At 50.6% G+C, this 12552-nt stretch overlaps 4 protein-coding genes across 28 annotated transcripts in view; 2 read left to right on the forward strand and 2 right to left on the reverse strand.

The window, feature by feature from the left end:
• WASHC1 (WASH complex subunit 1) overlaps positions 1-4955 on the forward strand; it is a 155432-nt gene extending 150477 nt beyond the window's left edge. Inside the window, exons 13-15 of one of the 2 annotated variants that reach the window (XR_015285825.1) lie at positions 786-867; positions 1506-1668; positions 1814-1901. Coding sequence is in view for 1 of the 2 variants with exons in the window: in XM_086885589.1 (XP_086741715.1) it covers positions 786-865 (80 nt within the window). In the remaining variant the exon portion in view is untranslated. Of the gene's footprint in view, positions 1-785; positions 868-1505; positions 1669-1813; positions 1902-4887 lie in introns of those variants that run through there. The other variant, XM_086885589.1, reaches the window with a different exon arrangement.
• DDX11 (DEAD/H-box helicase 11) overlaps positions 1-7049 on the reverse strand; it is a 21852-nt gene extending 14803 nt beyond the window's left edge. For 7 of the 16 annotated variants that reach the window (XR_015285823.1, XM_086885564.1, XM_086885563.1 and 4 more), the window contains exons 1-3: positions 2127-2329; positions 1828-2037; positions 910-996 (exon numbers count right to left, since the gene is read on the reverse strand). Coding sequence is in view for 15 of the 16 variants with exons in the window: in XM_086885564.1 (XP_086741690.1) it covers positions 910-996; positions 1828-2037; positions 2127-2297 (468 nt within the window). In the remaining variant the exon portion in view is untranslated. Of the gene's footprint in view, positions 1-909; positions 997-1406; positions 1528-1827; positions 2038-2126; positions 2361-4846; positions 5046-6278; positions 6385-6759; positions 6849-7026 lie in introns of those variants that run through there. The other 9 variants (XM_023924689.2, XM_086885562.1, XM_023924670.2 and 6 more) reach the window with 8 other exon arrangements.
• LOC111927797 (uncharacterized) lies at positions 2627-12254 on the reverse strand. 8 transcript variants are annotated; one of them, XM_086885574.1, is made up of 4 exons: positions 11388-12254; positions 6279-6384; positions 4847-4945; positions 2627-4753 (listed from the first exon to the last, which is right to left on the reverse strand). In XM_086885574.1, the coding sequence occupies exons 1-4, from the start codon at positions 11767-11769 to the stop codon at positions 3598-3600; spliced, it is 1743 nt and encodes a 580-aa protein (XP_086741700.1). In that variant the 5' UTR covers positions 11770-12254; the 3' UTR covers positions 2627-3597. The 8 variants fall into 8 exon arrangements, with proteins under 8 accessions (XP_086741700.1, XP_086741704.1, XP_086741701.1 ...); XM_086885578.1 differs by lacking the exon at positions 11388-12254 and adding an exon at positions 6760-6848; XM_086885575.1 differs by lacking the exon at positions 6279-6384 and having other exon boundaries at positions 4847-5045.
• Positions 5124-9932, forward strand: LOC111927831 (uncharacterized). 2 transcript variants are annotated; one of them, XM_023924849.2, is made up of 4 exons: positions 5124-5214; positions 8066-8281; positions 8664-8758; positions 9314-9932. In XM_023924849.2, the coding sequence occupies exons 2-4, from the start codon at positions 8173-8175 to the stop codon at positions 9752-9754; spliced, it is 645 nt and encodes a 214-aa protein (XP_023780617.1). In that variant the 5' UTR covers positions 5124-5214; positions 8066-8172; the 3' UTR covers positions 9755-9932. The 2 variants fall into 2 exon arrangements, with proteins under 2 accessions (XP_023780617.1, XP_023780608.1); XM_023924840.2 differs by lacking the exon at positions 5124-5214 and adding an exon at positions 7127-7239.
• Positions 12255-12552: the final 298 nt, after the last annotated feature.

The following is a 12552-nucleotide window of genomic DNA, read 5'->3' on the forward strand; positions in this document are numbered from 1 at the left end:
TACTCTAACACAAGTCTACTTCTCTACAAAGATTCAATTCAACTGTTGAAGCACAGTCTTCTGATTAACTTTTATGTCACAACCAAGAAAAGTTCATTTTTTCCATCTCAAAACAGTATCTTCTAACATCAATGAATGTTTTATTACCATGGCATTATACAGAAAAAGCAGTTAGTAAGCACTACAGAAAAGATGAATCAGTCACTTTTCCAAATCTCTGTAATATTTCTCTCATTTGCTCTCCTGCTTTTCATCATGCTTCTCATTTCACATGTTCTTCATCCCCTTTTAAGAGACAAGTTCTTTGTTCCATTTGTTTTTTATTTGCCATTCTTCACTATTTCTGTCATATCCTTTTGACAGGAGTTGACCAAAACATTGAACCATATTTGAGATGGAGCATGCTAGAAATTAATAGCCTGGCAGCCTAATAAATCTGTCTGTTTGCGGATCTCATATAATCAAAAAGTACCAAGAGCACTGAGGCCAGCTCATGCATCTAAATGAGAGGGAATACAGATGTATCTGTGAGCTTTAATACCATTTTTATTCCAGAAGTACAGACTGTTCATACTTCCTCATAAAACAGAGTATCTTTCCCAAAAAAGCTTCCATGTGTTAAAAGCTTTTAAAAGAAAAGCAGAGGGCTAGAAGGCAATCAGAACACACATCATTTCTGCCCACACACAAAAACTGTCACAGGAAATTATTGATGCACAAATTGTTTTTCACATCTGTACTTTTGAAAGAAAATCTAACAAATCATTTCGGATGACCAATTTCAGAAACCTCAAAGAGCTCCTCGAAGAGGTGGGTTGAAAAAGCCAATGTGAAGCCACACATAAGCAAGTATGAACAAGACTGAAGGTAACCAAAATGGAAAGTTCTGATCTCTATGGAGTAACTCACCTTCCTCTTTACTGTGTATTTTAACTGCACATTGTGACGAATTTTCTCAAGACGATCTTCTCGCTTTTTCCTTCTGATCTGCTCTTCCTACAAAAAAGGGAGAGTGTAGGCAGGATGAAGTGGATTTAGTCCTCAACCCTTGGTATCGCTACTTATTGTCTGGGCATAGAAAAAAGACTTGACAGAAACAAAACTGCCAGTACAGGGTGCCATTCCCCCAGAGTGCTCGCCTACTGAATGTTACTCTGCTCAAAGCAATATAGTTTCCTGTCGCTCTATTGGGAACAGCGAGAAAAATGACACAGGCTCTCTTGTGTGTTGAACAGGAGAGCAAAGTTTATTATTCTTGATCTTCTTTTATAGACATGTTGGAGAAAGTCTGAGAGGTAAAACTCTCATTGGTCATTAAAGCAACACATCTACTATCACTGGTTAAGTGTAACATCACCCCTTGACTGTTTTCCTAAACACCCCCTGCAAAGATTGTTGTCCTTTACCAAGGACTGTTTGGATTCTTTCTCGTGCTTTCTCAGGCCAGAATGAGAAGCCCGTGACTTAGTTTCACACAGGTTTTGTTCCCTTCTTTTTGCATTTAGCATCCACAGTTTCCTGTCTTGGGCAACCTGCAGGCAAAGACACACATCCACCAGATTTACCTCAGGGGTTTTCCACTCATCATCCAGGATACAGGAACAGTTTACCCAGAGAGGCGGCGGAGTTCCCTTCCCGGGAGATGCTGAGAAGCCGTCTGGACACAGGGTACCGCGCTCTAGGGACTCTGCTCGAGCAGAGTGGCTGTCCTGGCTGATCCCCAGGGGTCCCTTCCAGCCCAGCCATTCTGCGACTATGTGACAGCAGCCCTCCTAATCCTTTTTCCGGGTTATTTCACCCGTCCTCTACACAGGAGCGCTTCCTCACCTTCAGCCTGTCCACCATGTCCCGCTGCTCTTTCTTGTGCACGAAGGCCGTGACCCAGTCGGGCTGCCCGGCCGTGTCCGCGCTGCCCGGCCGCGCCTCGTCCTGCCCGCCGGCCCCGAGCTCCAGCAGCCGCGCCTCCGCCTGCCGCCGCTTCTGCTCCCAGTCCCGGAGCCACGACAAGGCCCCGCAGATGAGGCTCAGCGATTTTCCCTGTCACGGAGAGCCGGCAAGGTGAGGAGCGCTGCCCCGCCGCCGCGGCCCCGCTCGGCCACAGCCGCGGCTCGGCCCCACCGCCTCACCGTGCCCGTGGGGCTCTCGAAGATGCCAACCCGGCCGCCCTCCAGCGCGCCGTACAGCGCCTCCATGAACTGCTCCTGGATGCGGTACGGCGTGTAGGGGAACGGGAACCGGCGCGCCGCCGTCCCGCTCTCCATCCCGCTCTCCATCCCGCTCTCCATCCCGCTCTCCATCCCGCCCCGCTCCCGAGCGGCCGCCGGGGCCGCCCCCGCCCCTTCCCGTGCCGCGGCGGAAGGGCCGCGCACAGACTGCGCTGCCCTCCCCGCACAGACACCGCCTCTTCCCGAGCTCCCGAGCGCTCACCCTGCTGCCCCGCTCTCACCCTGCTGCCCCGCTCTCACCCTGCTGCCCCGCTCTCACCCTGCTGCCCCGCTCTCACCCTGCTGCCCCGCTCTCACCCTACTGCCCCGCGCTCACCCTGCTGCCCCGCTCTCACCCTGCTGCCCCGCTCTCACCCTGCTGCCCCGCTCTCTCCCGGCGCACGGAGGGGCAGAGAATTGGATTACAGAGGGAAAAAAGAAAAAACCCAAAATGTTTTATTTAGGGTGGAAACGCACAATGTGCAATAAAACATTGCGATATAGAAAAGGTTTATGTAATAGGCAGTCCTTAAATGCCGAACTGTGTATGTTAATACTCTGGAAACAAGAGCGACCTAAAGAGGAGTGACATAAAAAGAACAAGGCTATTGCAGTCAGTCTCTGGACCAGCAGTGGGAACTCACCGTGTACCGGTTCAGACTAGAACATCTGGGGATAAATCTTTTCTTTTCGGGTTAAATAATATAAGGCCACATTTTTGTCCATGTTTTGTTGATGTCCCAAGTTGGAAGAAGTTTCAAATTAGCAACAACAAATCTGGGTGAAGCTACAGACTGCCTTTCAACTGGAAGAGCTTCTGCATCCAGTTTTTCTGGGAACAACCATTACAGTTTTCTGTTACTTAGCTATCATGAAGTAGGAATTCTTTGTCCCGTGTAAGATTTGGAAAATAGAAAATATTTGGAAAACAGAAAGAAAAGACAGATGGAAGTTCAGCTCCAAAATTTCACTCCAAAAAGATCTGGAAATGCCTTGTCAAACACTGTGTAAACTTACTAAACCAAAGTTTTGAGTCAGAACCAACCTGGAACACTTTATTTTGACCTTCGCCTTAGCTGTATTTTACAAGCCCAGTTCTCCCAGTTATTATTCTAGCATATATTCACAGTCCCCACTTTCACTGAAGCTGGTGGTCGTTCCTCAGGCTCTTGCTTGATTCCAACTCTTCCTAAACCCCCAGCACTCAACTCTTGGGACTAACTCCTGGTTTCCAGATCTCCTGAAGTTTTTTGTGCCTCTGGAATTAAGCACCCAACCCTACCACCAGATACACCATGTCTCCAGTCAGTATTTTCCCACCATGGTTCTCACCATGCATTTAGCTACCCCCAAAAACTACTTTATATTCCTGCTCTGAACATCCACTCCAGGCTTATGGCAGAAGTGAGCGTGAGGTGAGGATTCTTCTACCCACCAGACATTTATAAGGTTTCTTTGTCATGTGTATTTTCCAATGCACTTTAAGTGTTGAGCTTTTCCAGAAGGTTTTCCCACACTCAACGCACTTGTAGGGCTCGGTTCCCATGTGGATCCTCAGGTGGGCACCGAGGGCCGAGCTGTGCCGGAACGTTTTCCCACACTCCTCACACTTGTAGGGTCTCTCGGCACGGTGGATCCTCAGGTGCACATTGAGAGCTGAGCTCCGGCGGAAGCTGTCCCCGCACTCCACACAGATGTAGGGCCGCTCCTCAGTGTGCAGGCTCTGGTGCCTGGCCAGAGTGGAGGCATCGCTGCACCTCCGGCCACACTCGATGCACTGGAAGGGGCTGGGCAGGAGGCTGCCATGGCACACGGGCAAGGCCTCTTCCCTGTGGATCTGGCGGTGAGTGGTGAGCGCTGAGCTCTGGCTGAAGCCCTTCCCGCACACGGGGCACTTGTAGGGCCTCTCACCCGTGTGTGTTCGCACGTGAGTCACCAGCGAGGAGCTCTGCCGGAAGGTCTTCCCACAATCTGTGCACTCATAGGGTTTCTCTCCGGTGTGAATCCTCTGATGCCGAATGATGGCTGAGCTGTCCCGGAAACGCTTCCCACACACCTGGCACTTGTGGGGCTTCTCTCCAGTGTGGACCCTCCGATGTATGATCAGGGAGGAGCGGTCGCTGAAGCTTTTCTCACACCGCGGACAGTTAAAGGGTTTCTCACCCTTGTGGCTTCGCTGGTGGACGATGAGATGCGAGTTCTGGCTGAAGCTCTTCCCACATTCGTTGCACAGGTAGTGTCTCTCTCCCGTGTGGGTGCGCTGGTGCCTGATCACGTTAGACCTCTGGCTGAAGGTCTTCTTGCACTCGCTGCACTGGTAGGGCTTCTCCCCTGTGTGGATTCGCTGGTGTTTGATCAGGTCTGAATTGCGGGTGAAACTCTTCCCACATTCAGAGCAGCTGAAGGGTTTCTCTGCCAGGTGGATCCTCTGGTGCTGGCTCAGGTATGAACTCCGGCTAAAGCTCTTCCCACACTCAGGACACTTGTAGGTTTTCTCCCCCACCTGCTGAATCCAAATGGCACCATTCCCACACATAGGCAGATCTGGCCTGTCCCCAGCAAGGATAGCCTTGTTTATAGGGGCTTTACCACTGTCCTTGCACCCCCAGACTTCCATCTCATAAGGAGGTACAATTCCATACCTCTTTGGAAAACATGTCTCCATCTCACTTTCTCTTTCCAGCTCCTGCTTGTGGTCCTGTCTTTGATCGGCCTCCTGGAGGGAATCTCCTGTGAGCTCCCTGGAGGGGAACAGATGGAGTTCAGCTTTCACTAAACCTTCCTGATGAAGTTCCTGATGAATGCTGCCCTTCTGCATGTCTCCCATGATCCTGTCACCTGCTGGAGTGAACAGAGGAAGTAGCAATGAACGAACTCCCAGCTTCTCTGGAAGTTCAAGTCCACACAGGGAAACCACGAAGACCTGCTGCACATCAGCCACCATGAGCTGACAGCACAGGAGACAGCCCCTTGGTACCCTCTCAGGCACAGTGAGGGTATGGAGATTGAGGTGAGTGGGAAGGGAATATGGTTCAAGGATGGGAGGCCACTGTATCACAGACTGCAAAGGGGATCCTCTGTCAAAATTACAGCCCTAAAGGGCAAGACCCGTCACTTGCTTGCCTTCAAAGTTCCCATGTCTAGAAAGCTTAGAGGAACATTGTGTTTTCCACAAGAGTGCTTTCCTTGATAATTCCCATTGCAGCTGCTACTCCTCCTGCTGCCTGTGAATCACTGCTCTTCAGCCAATATTCCCATGCTTAATCATGGAAGAAATCAGCCAACACCACAGAAACATCCACCCTTACCCAGCAGACTATTTATTTCCTTTCTTCCTTCCAGTCATAGCCCTTTTCCTTAAAAAGAAAGCTCTTCAGCAAATTGTATCTAGATTTCATCTACAGAACAGATAGACAACTGAGTGGAATGATAAACTGTTTAATTAACTTTTAGACTAAAACATTTGGAGGGTCCTGGTTTTTCATGGAGACACACCTTGGAAATTCATGCTGGAGTGTAAGATGAGCTGAACAGCACTGCTTACAGACTGAACATCATCCTATCACATGGACTAGGAGGTCATGCAGTACAGACCCCTCAGGTTTTGTTTCAGCTGATCTGCAGATTTTGGAAGATACCACTACACTGGTTATTCCAATCCCCAAGGTTTTGTTTACAATGCTTAGGCCTGAAAAATATTTGCAGTACAAAGGTACTCAAAAACAACCTCAAAGCAGCAAACCAACCCAAATATTGTCATATATTGTCAGCACGAAAAGAAGAAAAAGCCACATTTTGGTTTATGCCTTTTAACATTATGAGTATATTCTTTGCTGAAAAATACACAAGACTGATTTCATTTTGCACAGGGTCTTTTTGAAAGGGTATTAGATACCCCAGGACTGTGTTTTGTCTTTGCCATACTCTGCCTACAGATCTTCATGGAAGCAGAATCTGTTTACTGAGGGAGCAGAAGAGGCAGGGTGAGTGTGGAGGGTGCAGCCAGCATGGTAAACCCCAAATTTTCAGCATTCAGCTCTTCCCTTCCCAGACATGCTCCATGCAATTTCTCACCTCATGAGCAGTCTCTCTACTGGCTCAGTGTTAGGCTGCTTTTGGTCAAAAACCTGCTTCTCTTCACTTATCCAAAAGGTCAAAGCCAAGCTGGGGACTGCAGGTCCTGATCAGAGGAAGGAAAACAGACATACCAAATACCTGTCATGGTAACAGTGCTGTAGGGTGAGATTACAGGAGGATAAGTATTTAGGAGCTGAAAGTAACCTAGACCATAGGAAAATGATGCCCAGAAACACGAGTCAGGGTCGCTGTCCGTCTTGCCACAAACACTGTGATACCACTGTTCAGGTCCAATAATCAGGGCCAGCTTGGGTAGCACATACAGGTCAACCACATGTCCAGAGAGCTGCCTGACAGCTCACTGCCTTCTCACAGGTGTCTGGATGTTCTTCCTGCTACCCTTCCAGACCAAAAATGCCTCCTGACCAATTTTGTGTTAGAAAAGTATCAATTCCTCAAACAATTTTCGCTCCATTACCTTTCTTCCTAGTGTTTTCTGCCGTGGTCTGGAGCCCCATTTAGTGCTTGTGGAGCCAGTCCTAATGGATGAGCCAAGCATACACAGATCTGGGCAAAAGACAGAATTTTGATCTGCTCACACATTATCAACAGCAGCAGCCCAAAGGCAGAATTTCCTGTCCAGGATTTTCCTCCAGAAAAATGGGCATTTGACTGCCTTTGACTGCCTCCTTCCAGATAGATTTTACAGGGCTGGTAGAGAGCAGAAAGAAAGACACACACACACCTGTTCATGAACAAACTGTTCATGCCTGGGGGAGGGGGGGCAGCAGGGAGAAAGCAGGGGCAGCGGAGGATGGAGTGTTTGGAACACAGGTGTCTGTGACATCAGTGGCAAAGCAGCAGAGGTGACACCTCCAGCAGTGCAAGTGGGCCCCAACTGTCACAGGCACCGCTCCCAGTGCCATGATGGCTTTGTGGGCTTATCTGGCTTTGTCTGGTGAGTAGGAAATGTCTCTCCTCCAAACCCAGTTGTGAGGAAGGGCAGCTAACCCAGCTGCTCTGCACCCTCCCCATCGCTCCTCAGCTTGGGCAGTTTGGAGGCAAAAGGAAGGGATGAAGCACCCTCCACTGCCCCAGGTGCAAAGATCCCAGGGCTTATAATTTTGGCAATTCTCACCACTGGAGTTGGTATTTTATTCATCAAGGAGGGCCACAGAGTGATCTAAGAGCCAGGCAGGAATCAGAGCAGGATGCAGTGGGCGCAGGCTGGAGCAGAAGTGCAGGCTGGAGATGCCATGACAGAGATAGCTGGGTGCATTAAACCAGACACGAGCACTAATGCACAGGTCTGGAGTCAATCCACAAAGCTAAGAGGGAAGAGCTGGCCCAGTAAATAAATTGGGGAAGCAGGAGGAGGCCTGAGAGAGGACCTTGGTTAAAAACCTATTTAGCCAGAGGAAGGGTGTTTGCAGAGGCTAAAAAATCTTGCAAGGAAACAGTCTACTTGCTCCAGCCCTGACAACAGAGTTTCTCAGTTTCAGTCAAGACTTCCAAGACATTTCTCCCAGTTTAAAATTTGAATCTCCCGAGCTTTGGTGAAGGTCCACCTCAGCCATGTACTGTCACTCCTTTCAACATGGGCAAAGCAAGTTTTCCACAGGTCTGGACCTTCCATCTCTAGCTTGTTAATGCATTTTCCATGTGCTGGATCCTGCACCCAGAAAAGGCAACAGAGATCAGGATTCAGCCCTTCAGCTCTTCCAAACATGCCATGGTTAGCATTTCCTTCTCCCTCTGACTCCCTGCACTCTGTTTTTCACCAGTGCTCTTGGGCTGGGGCTGCATAGCTGGCCCTCGGGGCACAAAGGCACAGCAGCCAGGAACACCACTCTCTGACCAGGAATACCACCAGTTCTTCAAGTTCCTGCGGATGACCATCCAAGCCAGCACTGCCTGCCACCTTCGTGAGCTGTACGGCTGCAAGAACTCACTGGTCCGGAGACTGGATGAGTATGAAAACCACGGAGTCATCCCTCCAGGTAAAGCCAACCATGATTCCCAAGGGCAGGCGGTTGGACAGGAGCCTTGCATGGCCCTGATCACCGAGACAGGAAACACTTGGGATCTGGGGAGGAGAAGTGGGGGTAGAGGGGTGGGTAGCAATCCTGCAGTGAGGAGAAGGCATGTGCTCATGGGCATCTTCTCTCACATTTGATTTGATCCACATGTGACCCTAGGACCAGGCTCCTCCAACCCTTGGGTCATGAAGATGATCAAGAAACAGTGGAGTTTCTCAAAAGGTTCCCAAATGACACAGGGGTTTTCAAGGAGGAATGTCACTCCACAGGAAGGTTATTGCTAAGGGAGATGCCAGCACTGGAGTCTGTCACTGGGTCTGTGTCTTTATTTGCCTCTTTCTAGGGCCCATATGCTCTGAACTGCCAGGAAATCTTTTATTCCACAACTTCTGCACCTTTTCTCTTTATCGCTGTATTATGAAAAAGTATTTCCTTAAGGTGAGTTATTTAGCTATTTCCTGAAGACTACAGTGTGCTTTGGGCAATTAATAGGCAAAAAGAGAGAGCCCTGAATATGAGTAAGTGGGAAAACAGAAAGCTAAAAGACAGGGAAGACAGAAGAGAGCCATGGGAAGCCCACCTTTCAGGAGCACTCACACCAAGCTGATTAGCTAACACAGATGGCACCGGCAGCCACCTGATGAAAAGCAGACTTTGCAGAAGGCATTCTTCGAGAAAATGAACCTTTGAGGACCACCTCAGCCCTCTTCTCCACATCTCATTCCCAACCAAGCTGAGACAATCTAGGTTTCTCCAGAAGAAAGGGGGATTCATGTAGGCTAGAAGAGAGTAAGGACAGCTGTTATTCCCAAGAGAGATTTATGGGGAGACTTGACAAGGAGAGGATATGAAGGTTTATTTTGCTTTCCTGGGCTCAATTTAGTAGGAAATGTGAAAGATGAGATTGTGCAGTGAGAGCTAAACCCGTAGAACAGAGCTGTGCATAAGTACCTGCTCCTAAGGCTCTCCAGAGAAATGTTTTCTCCTCCACAGAGGACTGCGTGCCCAGGACACAGCAGAGCCAAACAGCGCAGCAAAGCAGGCACCAACATCATCACGAGCAGTGATGCCATGTCATCCAGCAGCTTCGGTTCCCAGCCAGTCCCCACCACGTCTCCCATGCCTGGCTCCAGACCTGGCACAGAGGCAGCTCTGATCCCCACCTCCTTCCCTGTGAGCACACAACCAAATCCTTCTGGCCCACAAGCCACAGAGGTGACAGCCAGTGGCCAGCAGCAAGGACAGCTGCCCAACAGTGACATCGAGGATCTCCTCCTGAGGATAATGGACAGCCAGGTGCAGACTTCACTGCAGACAATGAAGTTGTTGATGTCTGTTGGGAAGACAGTGAAGGAGGAAGAGCTGCGGAAGGCTGCCACGACCCTGCTGATGGCCCTGAACAACGCAAATGTGACTTGGTCACCAACCAACTGATACGGCTCAACAGTGCGGTAAATACAGAGGAAAAGCCATCTCTTCCAAGTGCATGGGGAAACAGAGACATGGAAAATGCTACTGCTCGGGATTCAGAGAAAAAGATGGTATCCTCTTGGAAGTAAATGTATTGAAAAGATACCATTCTCCCCTGTAAAAACTCTTTGCTCACCATTAATGGCATTTGTTGTGTCATTCAAGGGATGTCATGGGAGAATGATGGCTTTTCTTCATTAAATGTAGGTGCTCCTGCTCAAAAACATTAAGAGAAGAACCTTCTTTGGAAGTATGTGTGTGAATAAACATATACACACACAGATATATAAGGGGTGCTCTACAAGTGCAGGAAGGCCTTAACCTGAAAGGGTGGTCCAGTGCTCTCCTTGTACTGGGGTTTGCACATAGTCGACATCTACTTCTGAAATATTGTTACAAAACACACAGGATAAATATTCATATTAAGAGCCTCCTCTTGTCTCTCACAAAAAATAAGAGAGTCGGATTTATAGGAACTTTGTATGAAGTGTTGTTTCTTTTCTAAACACTAAACATGCCTGTAAGTAAAAATGTGTGAAGCCATCTGGAGTCTGCAGTTGCTGCTAAAAGCAGAGTGGGAACTCTCCAAGAACCAGTTCTGGTTCTCTGAATCTCCACTCAGAAGAAGATGGTGTTTCCTCAAACTCAATCTAAGCTCCAGTGGTTTTGGCTTTCAGGAGACCACCAGTGAAGTAAGAATCCCCTATTCAGCTTTTCTCCTGCAAGCTTTCTTGTTATCTCTTCCACCAAGGGCTATGAGAAGAAAGGGGTCAAAGGCAGCTCTCGATGATGCACCACACCAAGCAACATCCTTGTGGAGACAATCTGGGATGCTGGTTCCCTTTACACTGCTAAGTGACACAAACACAACTGAATGAAATATAGGCTCCATTCCATCCATTGAAGGAAGTCCTTAGAAAGAAATCTCAAAATCACAGGTCCTCCATTGTCCTGGGAACTGTAATCTTTCCCAAGGCCGAAGGCACGTCACGCATGCAAAATGCGCAAGCCCTGGAACAGTCCCTAGCAGGTGGGATCCCTAACAGAGCGCACACTGCCCTGGCCGCACTCCGGCACACCAGCTCATTCTGTTCTCCCTGGAAGGTGCTCAAAGCTGCCGGACCCCTGCCTGAGGCACCACGGCTTGCGCCCCATCCAGCTGCCTGGGCAATGACAGCTTCCCCAGCTCCAGCAGCAGGAGTACTTCTGGCAGCAGCCTCTGCTTGCCACCCCGACCCTCGGGGCCTGGCTGGCAGCCCACGCGTTTGGGTGCCAGATCTGGCAGCCACGAACAGATCGCTGGAGATTTCCCACTCGGATGGCTCCGGCCAGGCCCTGCACGAAGCGGCGGCCCGGTACCGCGTCCCTGGGCCATCCTCCCGCCGGGGCTGGGGGCCGGGAGAGCCGCTCCTCACAGCCCCGCCTGGGCTCGGTCCCCCCCGCCTGCCCGGTGGCCGGACCCCGCCGAGGCCCCGAGGAGCGCCCGCCCCGCTCCGCCCTACTCCATTCCCGCTCCCCCGGCACTGTGGCGGCGTTCCCAGCCCGTTAGCTCGCCCGGCGCCGCCCTGCTTTTGTTACAGAGAAGCCACGGACTCACCGGGAGCGGCGGGGCCGAGGGGCCGGGGAGCGGTGCGCTCCGCTGCCCCGGTTCGGCCGCGTTCCCCCGAGCGCGCGCCGGGCGCAGCCCCGGTACCGCCGCCGATGGGGACGGGGAGGGGGCGCTGCCCCGTGCGCTGTGCGGAACCGCCCCCGGGAGGGAGGGGCCCGCTCGGGGCCCGCTCGGGGCAGCGGGGATCCACCCTCGGGTCGCTGCCACACGCCGCCTTCCCCGGTGGTCCTGGCCGGGAGGGGCCGGGCACGCGTTCGCGTCCTGTTGGATACCAGAGCTCTCTAATGGTGGGAGCATCGTCACCTCCCGGGTCGTAGCTCATACCTGCACAGACCACCCAACTGGGCTTCCAGCGGCCCTTGCCGCCCATTCCCTGGCTGGGTTTTACGAGCCTGCAGGCCCTGGCAGGGAGGGAAGCATCACTGCTGAAGGTCACAAGATGGTATTTTATTCCATAGCGCCACTTCCCTTCAGGCGACTGGAGGCTTCACTCCGCTACTGCTTCTAAAGGTTTTCTGAGACACCATGGAACCTTCCGTGTTCAGGTGCAAGATAATACATCCCAGGAACACACACAGGTACAGCTTATGCCACAGGAAAGGATCCATCCATCCCAAAGTATCTATTTGCAGTACCTCCTGCAAGCATTGCTTGTGCTCAGCCAGGTACTTTTTGCCCGGGGGAATGCAGGAATGGCTGCTGCCTTTGAATGACATACAGCATTAAGTAATGGGCTGAGGAATATGGCAATGACAGAAAGATTTTGGATGAGCTTTTGAGAAGAATGGCAGAAAAAAAGGTTCACCAAGCCCTCCCCACATGCAGCTGAGGAAAAACCTTATCATTTTTTCAGGGCAACTGCCTTCCCAGTTCACCAGCTGCTGCAGAAGTCTCCTGATCTTGGGAGATAGTAACCACAGTTCCCAGCAGAGTGCAGCCCAAATACAGTAGGTTTCAAGACATCTTTATCAGTTTGCTGCTGCTGCCATGCACAGGTAATTGTTTGTTGCACCTGGCAGAGGTTTTCTTCACTGGGGATTCAAGAGCAGCTACCGTTGTCAAACATTACGCCATTTGTCAAACATTAAGTTTGTGTAGGGGCTTAATTATCTCTGTTTTCTGTAACTCCTTTCTTTGCTATCTGGCCAAAAGA

The sequence above is a fragment of the Cyanistes caeruleus genome, chromosome 4, assembly GCF_971803275.1.
Source record: "Cyanistes caeruleus chromosome 4, bCyaCae1.hap1.1, whole genome shotgun sequence".
NCBI lineage: Eukaryota > Metazoa > Chordata > Aves > Passeriformes > Paridae > Cyanistes > Cyanistes caeruleus.

What these genes read in the sequence shown, in the direction of transcription:
- LOC111927831 (XM_023924840.2), top strand. Translation starts at nt 7,206, where the DNA reads ATGATGGCTTTGTGGGCTTATCTGGCTTTGTCTG. An exon ending in GGCTTATCTGGCTTTGTCTG is followed by an intron (nt 7,240 to 8,065) that starts GTGAGTAGGAAA and finishes GTTTTTCACCAG; the next exon opens with TGCTCTTGGGCTGGGGCTGC. An exon ending in CCACGGAGTCATCCCTCCAG is followed by an intron (nt 8,282 to 8,663) that starts GTAAAGCCAACC and finishes GCCTCTTTCTAG; the next exon opens with GGCCCATATGCTCTGAACTG.
- LOC111927797 (XM_086885572.1), bottom strand. Translation starts at nt 11,769, where the DNA reads ATGGGCGGCAAGGGCCGCTGGAAGCCCAGTTGGGTGGTCTGTGCAGGT. An exon ending in CCTCGGCCCCGCCGCTCCCG is followed by an intron (nt 6,385 to 11,387) that starts GTGAGTCCGTGG and finishes TCCTCTGATCAG; the next exon opens with GACCTGCAGTCCCCAGCTTG. An exon ending in GTAGAGAGACTGCTCATGAG is followed by an intron (nt 4,946 to 6,278) that starts GTGAGAAATTGC and finishes GTTCCCCTCCAG; the next exon opens with GGAGCTCACAGGAGATTCCC.